Here is a 15,232-nt window from a genome sequence, read left to right on the forward strand (position 1 = left end):
TATAGATAACTATCCGAAAAGAAAGTTAATCATATTTACATAATTATTTATTTATGTTATTAGTTCGTTCCTTCGATTTTCTATCAAAGTAGTATCTTGTAACAGCTTTCATCGAGTTAAACCGTTATTCGAATATCAAAGATTGCGTTTCAATCTAAATATCCGCATAATCTATGTTTCTGTATCCTAATCGAACACTTTTGCACATATAGATATAATATCTCCGTACAGTTTTCAAAATAAATGCACGTAAAATGTAATAAAAGAACGTAAATAAATTCAAACATACCTATTTGTTCGTAATTTCAAATAATCAAATATCTCTCATATTTGTTTTCTTTCTAAAACAATGATTTTATTTAATGTTAAGACACGTTGTTATAGTATAACGAATTTTTTTTAACAAAATTTGATGCACCGTTCTGATTTATAAACGGATATAAACGCTACATAGTCGTGTTTCGTCGTTATAATAAATCCTGTTTTAAAATGTGTTAATTAATTAAAACCACCTACAGATAGGATGTGTTTAAGAAAGAAAACGTTTTAACGAGGCGTGAATGACCAATTCACGAGAAAAGAAAAAACAACGTAATCATTTCTGACGGCATCGCCAACATAAGAATGAGCACGCGTTTTTAAACGTATTTAAATAGGGGAACGAGTATCCGTTACATACTCGAAATGCCATTTCATATTCACGTACTTTCGCATTTATTCCATTTCGCAGTAGTATGAATAATCAAATCCGCGAATTATTTATTTCTAGATCGACCCGATTCAATTTGCAAATCGGACACCGTCTAGACGATCGAATTACGACTGCGTATTTCTGACCAACTCGTTTTCCTTTTTTTAATTAATCGTTCGATAACAATAAAACTAAACAGACATATGTAAGAAAGTAAACCACGATCTATTTTTCTCATATATTCTAATATGAAAATTATGAACGTAATTTGAATCGAAATAAAATCGAATTGATCAAAAAAATCCTAATCTTATTTCTATTTTATATAATATAAACAAAACAAAATCTATAAGAAGCTGATCTAATGTATTAGCTTTTTTTTTATCTAAAAGAGAAAAAGAAAAAAAACAACAGAACTTCAAAAATACAAATAACATGTTTAACTTAGATCGATTTCTATTATAAAAGAATGAATAATAATCTATATGTAAGTGTATATAAAATCCTAAGTGTGTGCAAAGAACAACAATAATAATCAAGTAGAAAATCTTTTTCCTTCAAGGACTCGTGTACGATCATCGTTGAACAGCGTGCGTCTGGTGAGCAATGTCTCTTGGATGAACACGTATATACCCAAGTGAGTCCGGTAACCCCACCATTTTGCTCTTGAGGAAACCGACTTAATCACAACCAGTACCGTTAGCCGCCCCCCCACTCCTTATCCCAACGTTTCCCCTTCCACTTCGAGTTGGAGAAGGATCGCGTCGTGTGGAACGCGGAAGAGTGGGGGAAGAAATCCACGTGTGCAGCAGGCAATGGCCCACTAACCTTGATACTTGGTATCTAAAGTGGTGGGAGAAAGGCGTCTCGCCAATCAGAGTCACGGCCGGTTTTCCCACTTGACTCGACACAATGACCCCGATATTCCTTCTCTCAACGTTGTTTCCTACTATTTCCCTCTCCATTTACTGGACGTTACTCTACTCTCTCGTATTTCTCTTCCTCCTCCTACCCCTCCCACAACCATGCCCCTTATCCACCACGACCTTCCATCTAGGTTATTAGCCTTCTCGTCTGACTGACTGGATAACCTTCTTACGCTTTTGCCTCTTCTCATTCTCCTCTTCCTCTTTCTATCTTTCTTTCTTTCTTTTCTTTTTCTTACGCCATATTTTCTTTTTTTTTGTTATTTCCCTACTTCTTTATTCATTTCTTTTTTTTCCTTTTTTAACGACAATTTCATATTGCGTTCCTATTCGTCGATATTTTTTTGCGGATTTTCTTCGGCTTATTCGGCAACCCTTAAACGAATACATTTACGAATAACTTATAATATGTAATAATGAAAAGTCGAAAGAGAGATATTGAAAAGAGAAATGTGAATGAGGAAATGAAGAGAGAAATTGTTGGGGTAATGAAGCTTATTCGTTTCTGTTTGTTTTTTTTTTTTTATAAATAATAACAGTCAAGTGTGATAATATTAATAGCGACATAAATAAATAAATGAATGAAACCGGTGAGTCGAATCAACAAACGGATCTTTGGAATGATAAATCCTTTAAGGTATGTCTTGATAAGGGTATTGTTCGCCATTGTATTCCGGCGCCCATCCTCTGTAGGGCTGATTAATTTCTTCTTGCGATCTATGCCATTGTTCGTGTACGTCGTAGGGTTTTACGACACCGTAGCTAACTCTGGGAGGTGGCGGTGGTGTTAAAAGACCTTTCAATGCCACCGCACCAGAAATAAGAAGTGCTACCAAACTAGCTTGGAGCCCATTGAAGCCAATAAAAGCAATCAAGGTGATAATTATCGGTACAACGATTAGAGCCTTCAATTTTAATGCCAAAAGTATTGGCAGCAACATTCTCTTCAATTTCGTGCGTGCTGGAATAAAAGGAAAAGAAGTTTTTAATTTTTTAAAAATTGTTTTAATTTTCATACTTTCAGATGGTGGAGGGCAGATACCGAACAATTTATTTACAATTTGTATAATAAAATAAACGTAAATCCGTTAAAGAAGTTGAGGGGTAGAAAGGAAGGAAGAAAGGAAGGAAGAAAGGAAGAAGAAGAAGGGGTAAGGAAGGAAGAGAGTCTAATGGATGATTCTCATCATCGAATCTACTTTCTCTCGTACAAAGCTCTCTCCGTCATCGCCCTCCTGCGGCGTTCGTCCCAGAAACCTGGAATCTCGTCGTACGCGTTCACGTCCCATACCTAAATGACGTCCCACTTTATTCGGGTGCCCTTCTCTCCTCACCGTTTTCGCGGATATAAATTTTAATAGAAAAAAAAAGTAAGGAAAAAAAGGGGGACACGCGTCGGCACGAGTCAAACCTTAAACGTACCCCGAATGGTTTCTTATTTCCTTTTATTTTTTTATTTTTTTGTTTTTTTTTTGGTCATTTACATCAAATGGACAAAATTATTTTCTATTTGAAAAAATAAAAAATATGAATCCCCACCCACAATTTCAACAAAAATTCGAATAATACTTGGGGGAGGGGGAATAGGGATAAAAGTTTCTCTCATCCCCCAAAAAGTTTCTCGATTTTTTGGATTTCGAAACGAACGAAAAGTAGGCCAACAGATCTGTCTCTCTCTCTCTTTTTCTCTCTCTCTTTTTCTCTCTCTCTCTTTTTCTCTCTCTCTCTTTTTCTCTCTCTCTCTCTCTGCCTTTCTTAAAACCAATCGGAAAAGAAGTTACCGGAAGTTCTACTTTTTCGACCAATCGGTAGATACCTTCGTGACTTACTTATCGTTCATTGGAGCAATCTTAGAAAGGCGTGATGCTATAAGATTCTGCTCGGCTACGAGAATTATCTCAAATTCGAATGGAATACCGGACAACGAACATGATTTTTATCTTTCGCGGCTGGGAATGTCTTCTATCTCATTGCCAACAATTTTTTATAACAAATGTTATTACGTTTTTTTTTATTTTTTAGGAAGATCGAAGAAATTACGAAATAAAACATCTTATTTTCGTTTACGATCAAATCAAATTTAACAATTAGGAGATTAATTGTTTAGTTTTATCTTCTCGTAAGAATATTATTTTTCTTTAATGATGCTAATAAATGAAATAGTCAATGTTAACGAATTAAACTAAATTTATCGTTAAACTTATCATCACCCATTAGTAATTAAATGTATTATGCCGTTTCAAAAACTATAATATTAGTAATAAAAACTCTTTGGAAATGTGAGTTATGCGTGGAGAAAAAGTTTAAACAAAATAATTCGAATACGTAAAAAGGGAGAATAATGAAAAAAAAACGATATTACTATTAAGATATTTCTAATGTTTATTATTATAATATTTACCTTCTGAAGAACCACGAGCAAGACTTTTGAGTTCGATATCAATGTTCTTTGATCCTAAAGCACGTCCAAAGAAATCCGCGGATGATCCGTCATTAGGAAAATTGATGTGAATTTTTCTGGTTGCGAAAAATCTTTCGATCCTGTCCACCAATGGATCAACGATGTCTTTTTTAATCTCCGAGGAATCCTCTTCCGCTGCAACTTTTTGCAACGTTATCATGTTACCATAAATATCGATGTTATCCTTTTCGTTCAACGCGTCCATAGCTTTGGTTAATTTCATTTCTAAATGTTCTACGTTATCGTCATCATTTGTGATCCTTTGTGGATTCCCCAAAACTATAGTCAACAATTGAAAAAATATTATAACTTTTGCCTTCATTGTCATCTGTGAAATTTCGATATCACAGGTACCAAGCTAACAATTTGACTGATTGTCCCAAAGGCTATTTTTTTCTTTTATATCAAACATAGATGTATGGTGGGGCCAGTTTGAACCATTTGGCAAGCTGACATGCAACCAAGGCGTTGTCAAGAATTTTAATTTAACGTGCTCCCTAAATAGTAAGTGTTAAACCAAGTTCAGAGCACGATCGTTGGATGACGTAGGATACGTTCACAAATAACGGCATATAATTTTCCTTTTTAAATCGTATGCATTTTGCAAATAATCGATTTATTATACTATAATATTCATTTATTTGATATTTATTTGAAAACAGATTTGTGATATCATATTTTTAGAGATAATTAATTATACATTGGACGGTTTAATTTGATTGTAACAAATACATTTGATCTGAATGGAAAATGTATTTAAGAATAAAATTTAATTGAAAATTATTTCAAAATATTCGAAATTAAAAATATTTTTATATAAATAATAAAATTATTGTACGTTAAATTTCGTAAAGTTTCTATTCCATAATCGAAATTTAATGAAGAGTAAAGAAATAAAGGGAGAAAGTGTAAAGGTAAGAGGCAAAAGCAAAATACGAAAGAAAATAGAATAATAAGAGAAAAAGAAAAGAAAAGGAAAAAAGGTGTGACAAAGAATTTAACAGGTGGGAGAAGAAATGACCTCGTGGACTTATGCCCGTGTCCAATTGGAATCGCATATGAGTCTCGTCTGTTAGCGTTGCATGAAAATTGAGTTGCAATGATAGGTGAGTTAGTCAGATCGATTGCTTTTTAAAATCACATCTGACCTACCGATAGTAAAACTAATCACGTACAATGTTTTCTATGCATCGTATTCTAGTACTAACACATTCACGAATATGCGTGACAATTATTTCATCAAACTAGAAATCGCGTTTTCTGAACTACCCAAAGAATTTTTATAAAACTTACGACAACGATGACTTTCATTTTGATTTGAACGAGACAAAAACGTGTGTATATGTGCGTGTTAGAATTCGATCGAATAGAAAAACAGATAATTTAGAGAGTAAAAAAAATTATTTATTACATTGAAGATTTTTTTTTTTTAATTTTTTAAATAATTTACATATAACGTATATCAAATTTATTATTATAAATATTACATATATAAATATTAGTCTAACAGTCGTTGTCGGTGGATGAGTAGACATGGATCACGATTATCTCAATTCGAGCGAAAGTTTTCAACGATTTTCTCTAATGGAAAATTCATTGAAACAAAAACAACAACGACAACATGTCGTTTATTGGGCAGCATTTGTTATTGGTTCATGGGCCGAATAGGCGAGCGAATGAGCATCGATTTTTCCTGGCGTATCGTCGAAACTTCTTCTGTAATATCCTTGCTGTTGAACACCTGCAGCAGCTGAGGGCCATCCTTGAGTAGCTGGTTCGTACCAATTGTTACCGAGCGACGGTGTTTTTCCGAAAATGTTGCTGACCGTGCTACCGCTGCCGCTGCCAAACATTTTTTGGAAAAATAATATGCCCGCTAAGATTAGGGCTATTTTGCCAATGACGATTGCCTTCAGTACCAACAGACCCAAACCACCGAAAAGAATCGGAACCAGGGCAAATATTTTCAATCCGACTGCTGCGATCAAAGGTAAGATTACTTTCTTTATCTTACCACGAGCTGAAATCAAAAACAAAACAAAATAAAATCTCATCGTGTCGTAATTATCGTTAAAAAACATTTGAAATTCGTTAGAATCCGCGCTAACCCGTGAGAAAATAAGTTTATTATTGTTATTATTATTAATTATAATCATCATCATCATCGTCAGAATTTGTTAAAGGAAAGCGAATTGTTGCGTGGTTGTGTCCGAGAGAGAACAAGTTTATCCGGAACTGGCTTGAAAGAACTTGGATGCGTATAGATATCACGAAGGTGAAAGGCGGATTTTATTCGTTCGTACTCGTAAGTTGTGACGCCGTGAATCCGTGACGTCAGTTTAGTCGCAGGCAATCGCGAAAAGAGGGATCGCACGATTATATCATCGAAAACGAACCGTACACCCGTTCACCCGTATCAACGTAAATTTCCTTTAAGTTATCATTTCAAACGTACCTTCGGTAAGTGCACGAGAATTGAATTCTTCCGGTATGCTGAGCTTCAAGCTGTGACTTTTCATGAAGGCTACAGCAGAATCGTAGATCATGCTAAAAAGTTTGAGTGCCCTTTCGGAGGTATCCTTTGGTAATTCGTTCATCACGTCTAATTCAGTCTTCAAACTTTTCGCGCTACGTTCCACTATAAATACAAACAAAAATAATACGAATTAGAAATATCTGTGTCTTGTTAAAATAAACTTAGGATAATAATTGAAAGTAACTTACTGGGTTTGTCTCGTACAAAAACTACACCATCGATAAGCTGAATATCACTGGACCTGGCTGCTCTGTCCAACGTTGTGGCAGCTTTAACGAAAATGCAACTGAACAATTCATTCTCGTGTTCCAAACAGTCGAGATCTCTGTTGAGAAGTATTTTTGACGTTGGCACTGCAATAGTAGCGGTGGCAAGGAATCCCAAGATCAATAATTTCTTCATCCTTCCCTTTTTCTATTCGTTTATTGAATTACGAAAATGAACCAACAAAATAAACCAAACGAACGAGAATCGTCGAACTGTTGAAGTACGGAGCGAAGATCTTCCTTCGGAAAATTTTCGGATTGTGATCTGGTCCTCCGAGTAGCTTCGATCTTTATAGGCATGCATTCTAGAGGGAGGATCCCCCAATATTCCCCCACCAATGAATAAGCCGAAGCGTGTAAAAGACAACGACAACGATGATGACGACAACGCATAACATTAAAGTATTCACTGAAACTCGTCATAGACATTAGTACACACTCAAATGTGTGATGGTTGGTTGGTCGAGATGCCACCTCCTTGACTAAACTTTCTTCGATAATTTTTTAAACAAACGCCTTGGCACCTCCTATGTCGTACTCCAAAGTATCTGGGCGGATCTTATCTCGCCTAGTCGTTGTTTTTCGTCGTTGAAGAACTCACTCTCGTTGGTTGGCTTCTATTGGTATCTTATTATTTAGGTCACTAAAGGGAGCTACGTTATTTTTTTTGTATATACTTCAATTAGGGATTCCATTGATTTTGGAAATCATTTGATTTTGTTTTTTTGGATGCCCCCTTTCTTTTTTTTGTTTTCTTTTTTCTAATTACTTTCGATTAATCTTATGATTAGTATTCTCGTAAATACGACGTAAAAAGAAAGGAAATGATTAAAATGTGATACAAATGCAAGAAGGTTGAAATAAAGTAAAAAAACAAAAAAAAAGAAAATATCTATATATAAATCATCTCTCGAATAATTATCTCTCTCGTCGTGATTACAACGATCTCATACAAAGTAATAATTTTGACAAAGGAATATGTTGGAACAAAGAGAGTCGCATAAATTCTTGCCGATTGGACAGTTAGCTCGTAACTATCTTTCGCATTGTAAGAGTTTTATACGTGGAAGCTGCATAACCGCATCTCTGGCAGCTCGTCATAGGTAATATTCTGTTTCGAGAGAGGTCAAATAAAAAAAAGAATAAGTAAAAAAAAGATATGCATGCATGCATGTGCGTGCGTATCGTATCGTGCAGTGCCGTGCCGTGCCGCACCGCGCGGTTGTTAAATCTTCCATAGAAAATTTTCTCAGCTTGCCTATTACCTTGAAACCTTTTAGTTGGAAGGTAGTTTGAAACCCTTGTGCATCTAGAAGATGCGTCCACGTGCATCGTCAAGTCGTTCACCTTGACCCAAAGAAATGCTCCGAGGGAAACGCGTGGACCTATGTGTTACGTCTTCGATGGGATTTCTTATATAATACATGTGGGTATCCATATGAAATTCCAAGTTAACCATATATACAATTTTATTCTTCCTTATTATTATACTTTAAGATACTTACGATTTTTTACGTGTCATTATAAATATTGGCTTATAAAATTATGAAAAGCTACCATAGTTAAAAAAAAAAAGATTTCATTTTTATGGTGTACTTTTGTCAAATTTGTCATCTTACCACACGAATACGAGTAACCTGTTAGTTCCGTGTAAAAATTGAGTACAACCGAATGCATTTAGTTAACTCGATGAAGAAATTTGTAAACAAATACGTGATTAATTAATAAGACCCATTAATGCATCAATTTTGCATGTGGCGCAAGCATTGCTGCATGTGGGTCATTTTTCGAATAACAAACAAGCTCGAAAACGAGAGACACCATATTTGCGAATGGAAGTCCATTGTACTCGACACTAGGTGGTGGGCCTCTTTAAATATTTAACAGTTCGCTTTTATGAGTCGTGAGAGTTTCTTCCTCGTCTTTCTTTCTCATTAACTCTTTCTCTCTCCTTTTCTTTTCTTTTTTTATTTTTTCTTTTTTTAAACGACATCCGGTCTCGCAAGAAACGAAATATTTCGCGCGATTGATTTGTTTCTTTTTCTTTTTTTCTAGGTTAGGTATGGAATCCATGTTTGATTTCCGATCGCAATGGCAGATTTTTCGAGAATAATTCGAACGGGGTCTGATTCATCGATTTCATTGAGACATCCCAAAAACTAAAAAGTTGTTCACAAAAAACGAATACGCGTGACGCTTCGTAAAACGAGAAAAGGAAAGTGTACTCTAAATGGTGAAAGTTTTGTGTCCTACAATAGATGGCGAACACTTTTTTCTTTTTTTTTCGATTCATATTCGTTCTTTGAAAGATTTTTACTACTATATTATTAAATGTTACGAAATATTCGGAAATATTTGACGCGTAGGATTTAGGTTGGATTTTTTCGTTTTTTTTATAATGGATGAGTTAAAAGAATTTGTTTCCTTTTTTTTTTATGTCAGAGAACACGGAAGAACGGGGCCAATGAACTTTACGTGCGCGTCCTATATCCTAAGCTTATCTTTTTATTTTTATTTTTATAGGCTGCTGCTGCTGCTGCTTCCCAAATCCGGTTGTTGGTATTTCTATACTACGTTTAATCTAAATAATAAAATAACAAATTATATTAATAAAGGTAATTTATAAAAGGAAAAAATATCAAACGAATTAGTAGAAAACTTTTTTCTGTTTTTTTTTTGTTTTTTTTTTTATAGAAGTAATAACAATAGGAACATGATTAACTATTTTTAACATATGTAATTAACTTTGATATATTTGTTTCTTCTTTACTCTTCGAATGGCTTTAAAATACCGACAAATCTGTGTGTACAAATCATTAACACTTCATCAACGGGTATTTCTTCGTTGCAATTAACACGTTTTAGTACCGAACAAAAACTTAATTATACATATAAAAGAGACAGTTTGTTGTTTTTTAATTTAATTATAAAAAATATCTAAGGAGTTATTTACAATAAGTTTACACATGCAAATTCATATTTTTTTTTATATCTATACTAACTACGAAATGAACAAAAAGTTATATTATTATAAATTGATTGAAATTATGATTCCGCGGGTTGACACATTTTTTGTTCACGTACTTTTATTATATATATATAATTACGACGAATGATAATGAAACGAATGATTTACTTTTTCTTACGATATTCTTTATAAAATCTGTATGGTTCTTCCTCTTCGAAATCATCGACAACTTCGTAAGCATCCTTACGTCTGTATTTGGTAGATGGTACATTGACAACGTCGTAACCACTGCCTGATGAACTTTGAGCGACCTTTTTTAATCCTACGATGGCAGCAAGAATCAAACTCATCAGACTTAGTACAACAGCTTTGCCACTTAAAACGGCAAGTGCTTTCAAAGCGATAGGCAATAGAATAGATTTTATTAATAAAAATCCTACTATCAGTGGTACCACGTATTTGTTCAATTTGTGTTTCTTTTTTTTCCTTGCTGCAACATATCGATAGAAAAACAAAAAAAAAAACAGAAAAGATCAGAAGTCATTTAAAAACAAACGTACCATAACGAGGATTCCTCGTTAGTCACGTCGAGTGTGACGAGTGAGGTTTAATTAAATCAACTCGAGTATAAAGTATTTATGGTGTTTTATCTCTTTTTTTTTTTTCTCCTTCTTCTTTTACTTCTTTTTTGTGCCAGGAAAGCGAATACCGTGAACGGTTTAAAGTATCGTATCGCGATAAACATCATAACAATAAATAGGTGGGGTAAGGTAATTTCACGCTTCCGCGATGTCGATAAAATAATAATCAAATTGATGGATATGCGTTCGCGCATCGTTTACTCTTATCGATAATTTTAGTTTTGGGGTTTTTTCTTTTCTTTTTTTATTTTTATTTCGTCCGATATATTTAAATTTATGTAAAAATGAAAATGTTCACGTTTAGATAATAATATATTTTGATACTGTCGAAATAATTCTTCGCTTACCTTCTTCAAGATCCTTCGTTATATCGCATAATCTTGAATACGGAATAAACCTTTCGACAACGTTTAAAATCCTATCGGTTAGCCGTGAATTACTTCCGATTCCGTTGACTGTGAACTTTTTCGTCGTAACGGTTCGTTCCTGAGTCTCTTGTACCATTTCCGTGCCAACCAGCAAAGATAAAAATATTAACAACACGTAAATGTAAAACATTTTTGGAATGATCCAATTAATAAAAAGAAACAACAAATAAATAACTCCCAAAAGTCCCAGTTTTATCTCAGGGTTTTGAAAACAGTACGAACTCGTAAGGAAATAAGATGTCAACTGATGGTCCTGTTCAGTCTTAGCATTAGTTTATATAGGGTGCCACGGAAAAGACTTCGAGAAGGAGTTCACCAAGTTGGTACCAAAGCGTGACGAAAGATCCGCCATCCAATAGCAGTCTGTTCAATCATTTGACTAGACATCTTCCCCCGAATATTTAAACCAGGACAAGTAGAACATAGTCAGATTCGTGCTGAACGAATAAGCTAGCGAACGACTCCTCATCATCATCATCATCATCGTCATCGTAAGAGACGTCATCTTGGGAAAATGTAATTTAGCCGATCCACTTCGTTTCACACTCGAGTTAATCCGTGTACCAACAAAACGTTTCGGCCGATCAGTCGGCAGCGGCCTGTTTATGATCCTAACTTCCAGACTGCGAAACGTTCGGCTTACTCGTGATAGCTACATTTTTCTGTCTTCAATCATTTGACGAACGAAACATCGATTAAAGTTTTCATTCAAATATTTGAATACTTATCCCCCAACTCTTGAAAACACTCGTCTATTGACGTATTAAATAAAACGATTGGATGGGTAAGATTAATTCGTGCATTAATCAAAATTCGTCACAGTCGTTGATCAAGTAACACGATTTTGGCACACGCGTTTTACTTCAATCCGTTCTATAATCAAATTGAAAACACGTTTATGATATATCCAATACGAAACACGGTCGAATTAAATTCGATTCCGTTATCGATCTTGATAATAGTAGACGGGAATTTGATTTAAACGAACAAAAAAATGTTTGCTGAACCCTCTCGTTAACCCTGTCATTATAACTGTGTTCTTACGTCGGAATTAAAGTCGAACTTTCGAATGAAATTATTATTATCTCTTAGGAAAAAAAGAGAGTTGGCCGATAATCGAGATTCGTCATTTCCCTCTATCTAACGTTTTAAGTAAATGTGTTTTTTCTTTCTTTTTCTTTTCTTTTTTTTTTCTTTTTTTTTCTTACCTATACTATTTTTAATTCGACGTTGAAATTATTTTCCCAAGCTCTGGAAAGAAGAATCATTATATCGGATCTAGATACGCCGAGGATGAGCGAAATTACTTGGCGTTTCCTTGACAAACAAATCTAAATGCCTTCAGGGTGGCACGTGAATAAAACTACCGATATCTAGGTTGCTCGCTTCATACACGAGAGATTCGATTAATTCGACGATCATTCTCCAACGATTCTGAATTTCCTTTCCTCTCTCTCTCTCTCTCTCTCTCCCTCTCCGTAAGAGTTTCCGTATGTGCGTTTGCGTGTGTTATTCACGAATTTTGTTTGCTTTTTAAATGAAACAAAATTTTAACATTTCTCTTTCGATTCCAATAAAGAACATCGAAAATCTTAATAATAAAAGGTAATCATATTGTTTGAGTAAACCAAAAATTAACGTACGTTTATTGTATTGGAAATTTGACTTTGAAACTGCATAATGAATTGTTTTTTTTTTTGTAAAATTTACTTTGAAAATATTAATAATAAAAAAAAACACACGCGCGCGAATATAACGTAAAATTCGTGAGAAAATCGAACAATTGAACTAATTGGACTTAATCCAAACCACCCGCTCTAACATTTAATCAAACCAAAAGTAAAATTCTACCCTAATGTCTTCATTTACTTTTTAATATTTACGTATGAAGATACTCACAATATAATTGCATAAGTAACCGACATCGATAAATCGAACTAACTGAAATCTAAAAATAAAATATAAAATACGTTAGCCAAGCAAGTTGTAACGTTCCGAGTATATGATTTTACAATACCAGTGGAAAAAGAACGATCAATGTCATCCGAACGTGAACTCGTCAAGTAAATCGAATTATAAGCACCAATTCGTAAATAGTACCCAGATATCAGTAATTTCCTAGTAAAGGAAAAGGTTTGACCATGAATTTACGGTGAATATATCCTAAAAAGGGAGGAACAAAAAGAAGCACAGTTTAGTTATGGTCGTACACATCATTACCCATTGCTTCTTAGTCTACACACACACACACACACACACACAGCAAAGATACAAATACACTAACTCAAAGAATTTTCACAAAACGTGTGTAACATAGGTGTCTGTACGTCAACACACACACACACACATACTATAATTCATCAATACATTCAAAAGATTCAGTTGAGAATTCATACATGCATACATAGACTCTGACATTTGTCGATGATTATAGTGGTTAATGCACGCATATATATTCCCCGTACGTCCCTCCCCCTTCTCCCACACTCCTCCCTTGGGTTCTCATTTTTTTTTTTATTTTACGGACTGTCGATCTTCTCGGCAACTGAAGCGTGCCCGGCATGCTCCCGGAACCCCTCTGAGCCTCCTGTCTTCTTAGCTCGTCGTCAAGAAAACGGATCGGTTAGTAGTTCTCGTTCGTTCGTTAGACCCGTAGGTCTTCTATCGATTCACCAATTTGCAATATAAATCGCGAAAATTGTTTTAATCAAAACAAGCCACGGTGAATTAAACGGAAAACCCCAGTCAAAATATAATTGAAGTCTTCGATTTAAATAAATCAATTTGATCGTTCACGTAATAAAATAATAATTGCAACGAGATTCGTGTTTGAATGTGTTTATTTGTCGACATGATTGAACGATTCGTGAAATATTATTACGAAAAAAGATCGTTTAGGATCTAACACGATGATGCTGTCGTATTAAAAAAGATAAAGAGAAAAGAAGATGAAAACAAAAGGGAATCAATTGATAGCGTTTTTATTACTAACAAGTTGTTTTTGTCATATCGTTCGAGGATCGCAAAAATTCGAAGTGATCGAATCATCGGATGAACAAACAAACGAACGGATAGAGGAACGTTCGAGATTGCGTGTCCCGGATGCTGGGAAAATTGTTAAAGAAAATAATAAAATTGTCACTCACGGTACTTTATTTTTAAATCGTTTACAACAGAACAGGAAGGAACATTTGAAAAAGGATCATAAGTTGAACGTTAACGCGAATACGGTTAAAGAGAAAACTAACGACCTGTTCAGAGGTAATTTTCATTATTTTATCTTGAAGCGTTTTTTATCTTTTTTTTTTTTCTTTTTGTTCTTGACCATTTTTTCAAACTTAAATAAAAACAAAAATTAAATATAATAATGTATCCGTGTATATTATATCTTTCTGAACGTTTGAAATGATTTTATAGGTCGACCGAAAAGGAAAAAACGTCGTAGAAGAAACCGAGCATTGATGGCACTGTTGTTGGCATATAAAATGAAATTCATGGCACTGATACCAACGCTTTTAGGTGGTTTTATCTTATTGATCGGTAAGGCCCTATTAGCGGGATTCTTTTTCGCCCTTTTCGCTGCCGTTCTAAGTCTGAAAACACATTAAAGTGGAACACGATGACAAAAATCATTGAAATCCGTTCAATAATGTCCTCTACTCGTCGGATGAAAAAGGATATAAAGAAGAAATCAAGAGGATTACGTAATTTCATTCAATCAAAACGGGTGATATATGACTACTCGTATTCTATTGATAATTCAATAACTTTTCATATTACTTATAGTGAATATTAACAATTAATTCGATTAACAATAGTTTTTCAAAGCAAAACTTTCGATTGATTTAATCTAACACGTTGTTAAAATGCTGTTGCAAGGAAAATATTTAAAAATACGATCGAGTTACGTTTAATTAAGAAATTTATAAATTTAATAACGTGCAATTGGAAAAAATATGGTTAATTAAATATGACTCATTATTAATGGTATTATGTTTTATTATTTCATTATATATAATAGTTACAAAAATAAAAATTATGAAATTATTTCGATATTATTAGACTATACCAGACTTATAAGATGATAATATTTAAATTAACGAGTTGCAGTTTAAAAAAAAAAATAAGAAAAACACTTTTGATTCTTTATCGTACATTCGGTAAAACGTAATTCACAAATAGATATATATATAATAAATATAATATAAAATAATAGAATAATATATATATAAATAATAAATATAAGATTCTTACAAAATAAGATTATTTCATAATTCGACATTCTTATGATACGTTATTAACGAAAATTCGACGA

General features: G+C 33.9%; 3 protein-coding genes across 3 annotated transcripts; all 3 read right to left on the bottom strand.

The window, feature by feature from the left end:
• Positions 1-2,249: 2,249 nt before the first annotated feature.
• LOC122520833 lies at positions 2,250-4,400 on the bottom strand. Its single transcript, XM_043641121.1, has 2 exons — positions 4,019-4,400; positions 2,250-2,578 (listed from the first exon to the last, which is right to left on the bottom strand). Exons 1-2 carry the CDS (start codon positions 4,398-4,400, stop codon positions 2,250-2,252), a joined length of 711 nt encoding a protein of 236 aa, XP_043497056.1.
• Positions 4,401-5,706: 1,306 nt separating this feature from the next.
• Positions 5,707-7,016, bottom strand: LOC122520834. The gene is made up of 3 exons (XM_043641122.1): positions 6,803-7,016; positions 6,534-6,716; positions 5,707-6,098 (listed from the first exon to the last, which is right to left on the bottom strand). Exons 1-3 carry the CDS (start codon positions 7,014-7,016, stop codon positions 5,707-5,709), a joined length of 789 nt encoding a protein of 262 aa, XP_043497057.1.
• A 2,996-nt stretch (positions 7,017-10,012) lies between these two features.
• On the bottom strand, positions 10,013-10,993 carry LOC122520848. The gene is made up of 2 exons (XM_043641153.1): positions 10,837-10,993; positions 10,013-10,338 (listed from the first exon to the last, which is right to left on the bottom strand). Exons 1-2 carry the CDS (start codon positions 10,991-10,993, stop codon positions 10,013-10,015), a joined length of 483 nt encoding a protein of 160 aa, XP_043497088.1.
• Between the last annotated feature and the right edge of the window lie 4,239 nt (positions 10,994-15,232).

This window comes from Polistes fuscatus, unplaced genomic scaffold, assembly GCF_010416935.1.
Source record: "Polistes fuscatus isolate 324 unplaced genomic scaffold, CU_Pfus_HIC Scaffold4, whole genome shotgun sequence".
NCBI lineage: Eukaryota > Metazoa > Arthropoda > Insecta > Hymenoptera > Vespidae > Polistes > Polistes fuscatus.

Excerpts from the sequence above, each read along its gene's own strand:
- LOC122520833 (XM_043641121.1), bottom strand. The coding sequence starts at position 4,400 with ATGAAGGCAAAAGTTATAATATTTTTTCAATTGTTGACTATAGTTTTG. Across the intron at positions 2,579-4,018 it reads TGCTCGTGGTTCTTCAGAAG|CACGCACGAAATTGAAGAGA; the intron begins GTAAATATTATA and ends CTTTTATTCCAG.
- LOC122520834 (XM_043641122.1), bottom strand. The coding sequence starts at position 7,016 with ATGAAGAAATTATTGATCTTGGGATTCCTTGCCACCGCTACTATTGCA. Across the intron at positions 6,717-6,802 it reads TTTTGTACGAGACAAACCCA|TGGAACGTAGCGCGAAAAGT; the intron begins GTAAGTTACTTT and ends TTGTATTTATAG. Across the intron at positions 6,099-6,533 it reads TTCTCGTGCACTTACCGAAG|CTCGTGGTAAGATAAAGAAA; the intron begins GTACGTTTGAAA and ends TTTTGATTTCAG.
- LOC122520848 (XM_043641153.1), bottom strand. The coding sequence starts at position 10,993 with ATGGTACAAGAGACTCAGGAACGAACCGTTACGACGAAAAAGTTCACA. Across the intron at positions 10,339-10,836 it reads AACGAAGGATCTTGAAGAAG|CAAGGAAAAAAAAGAAACAC; the intron begins GTAAGCGAAGAA and ends GATATGTTGCAG.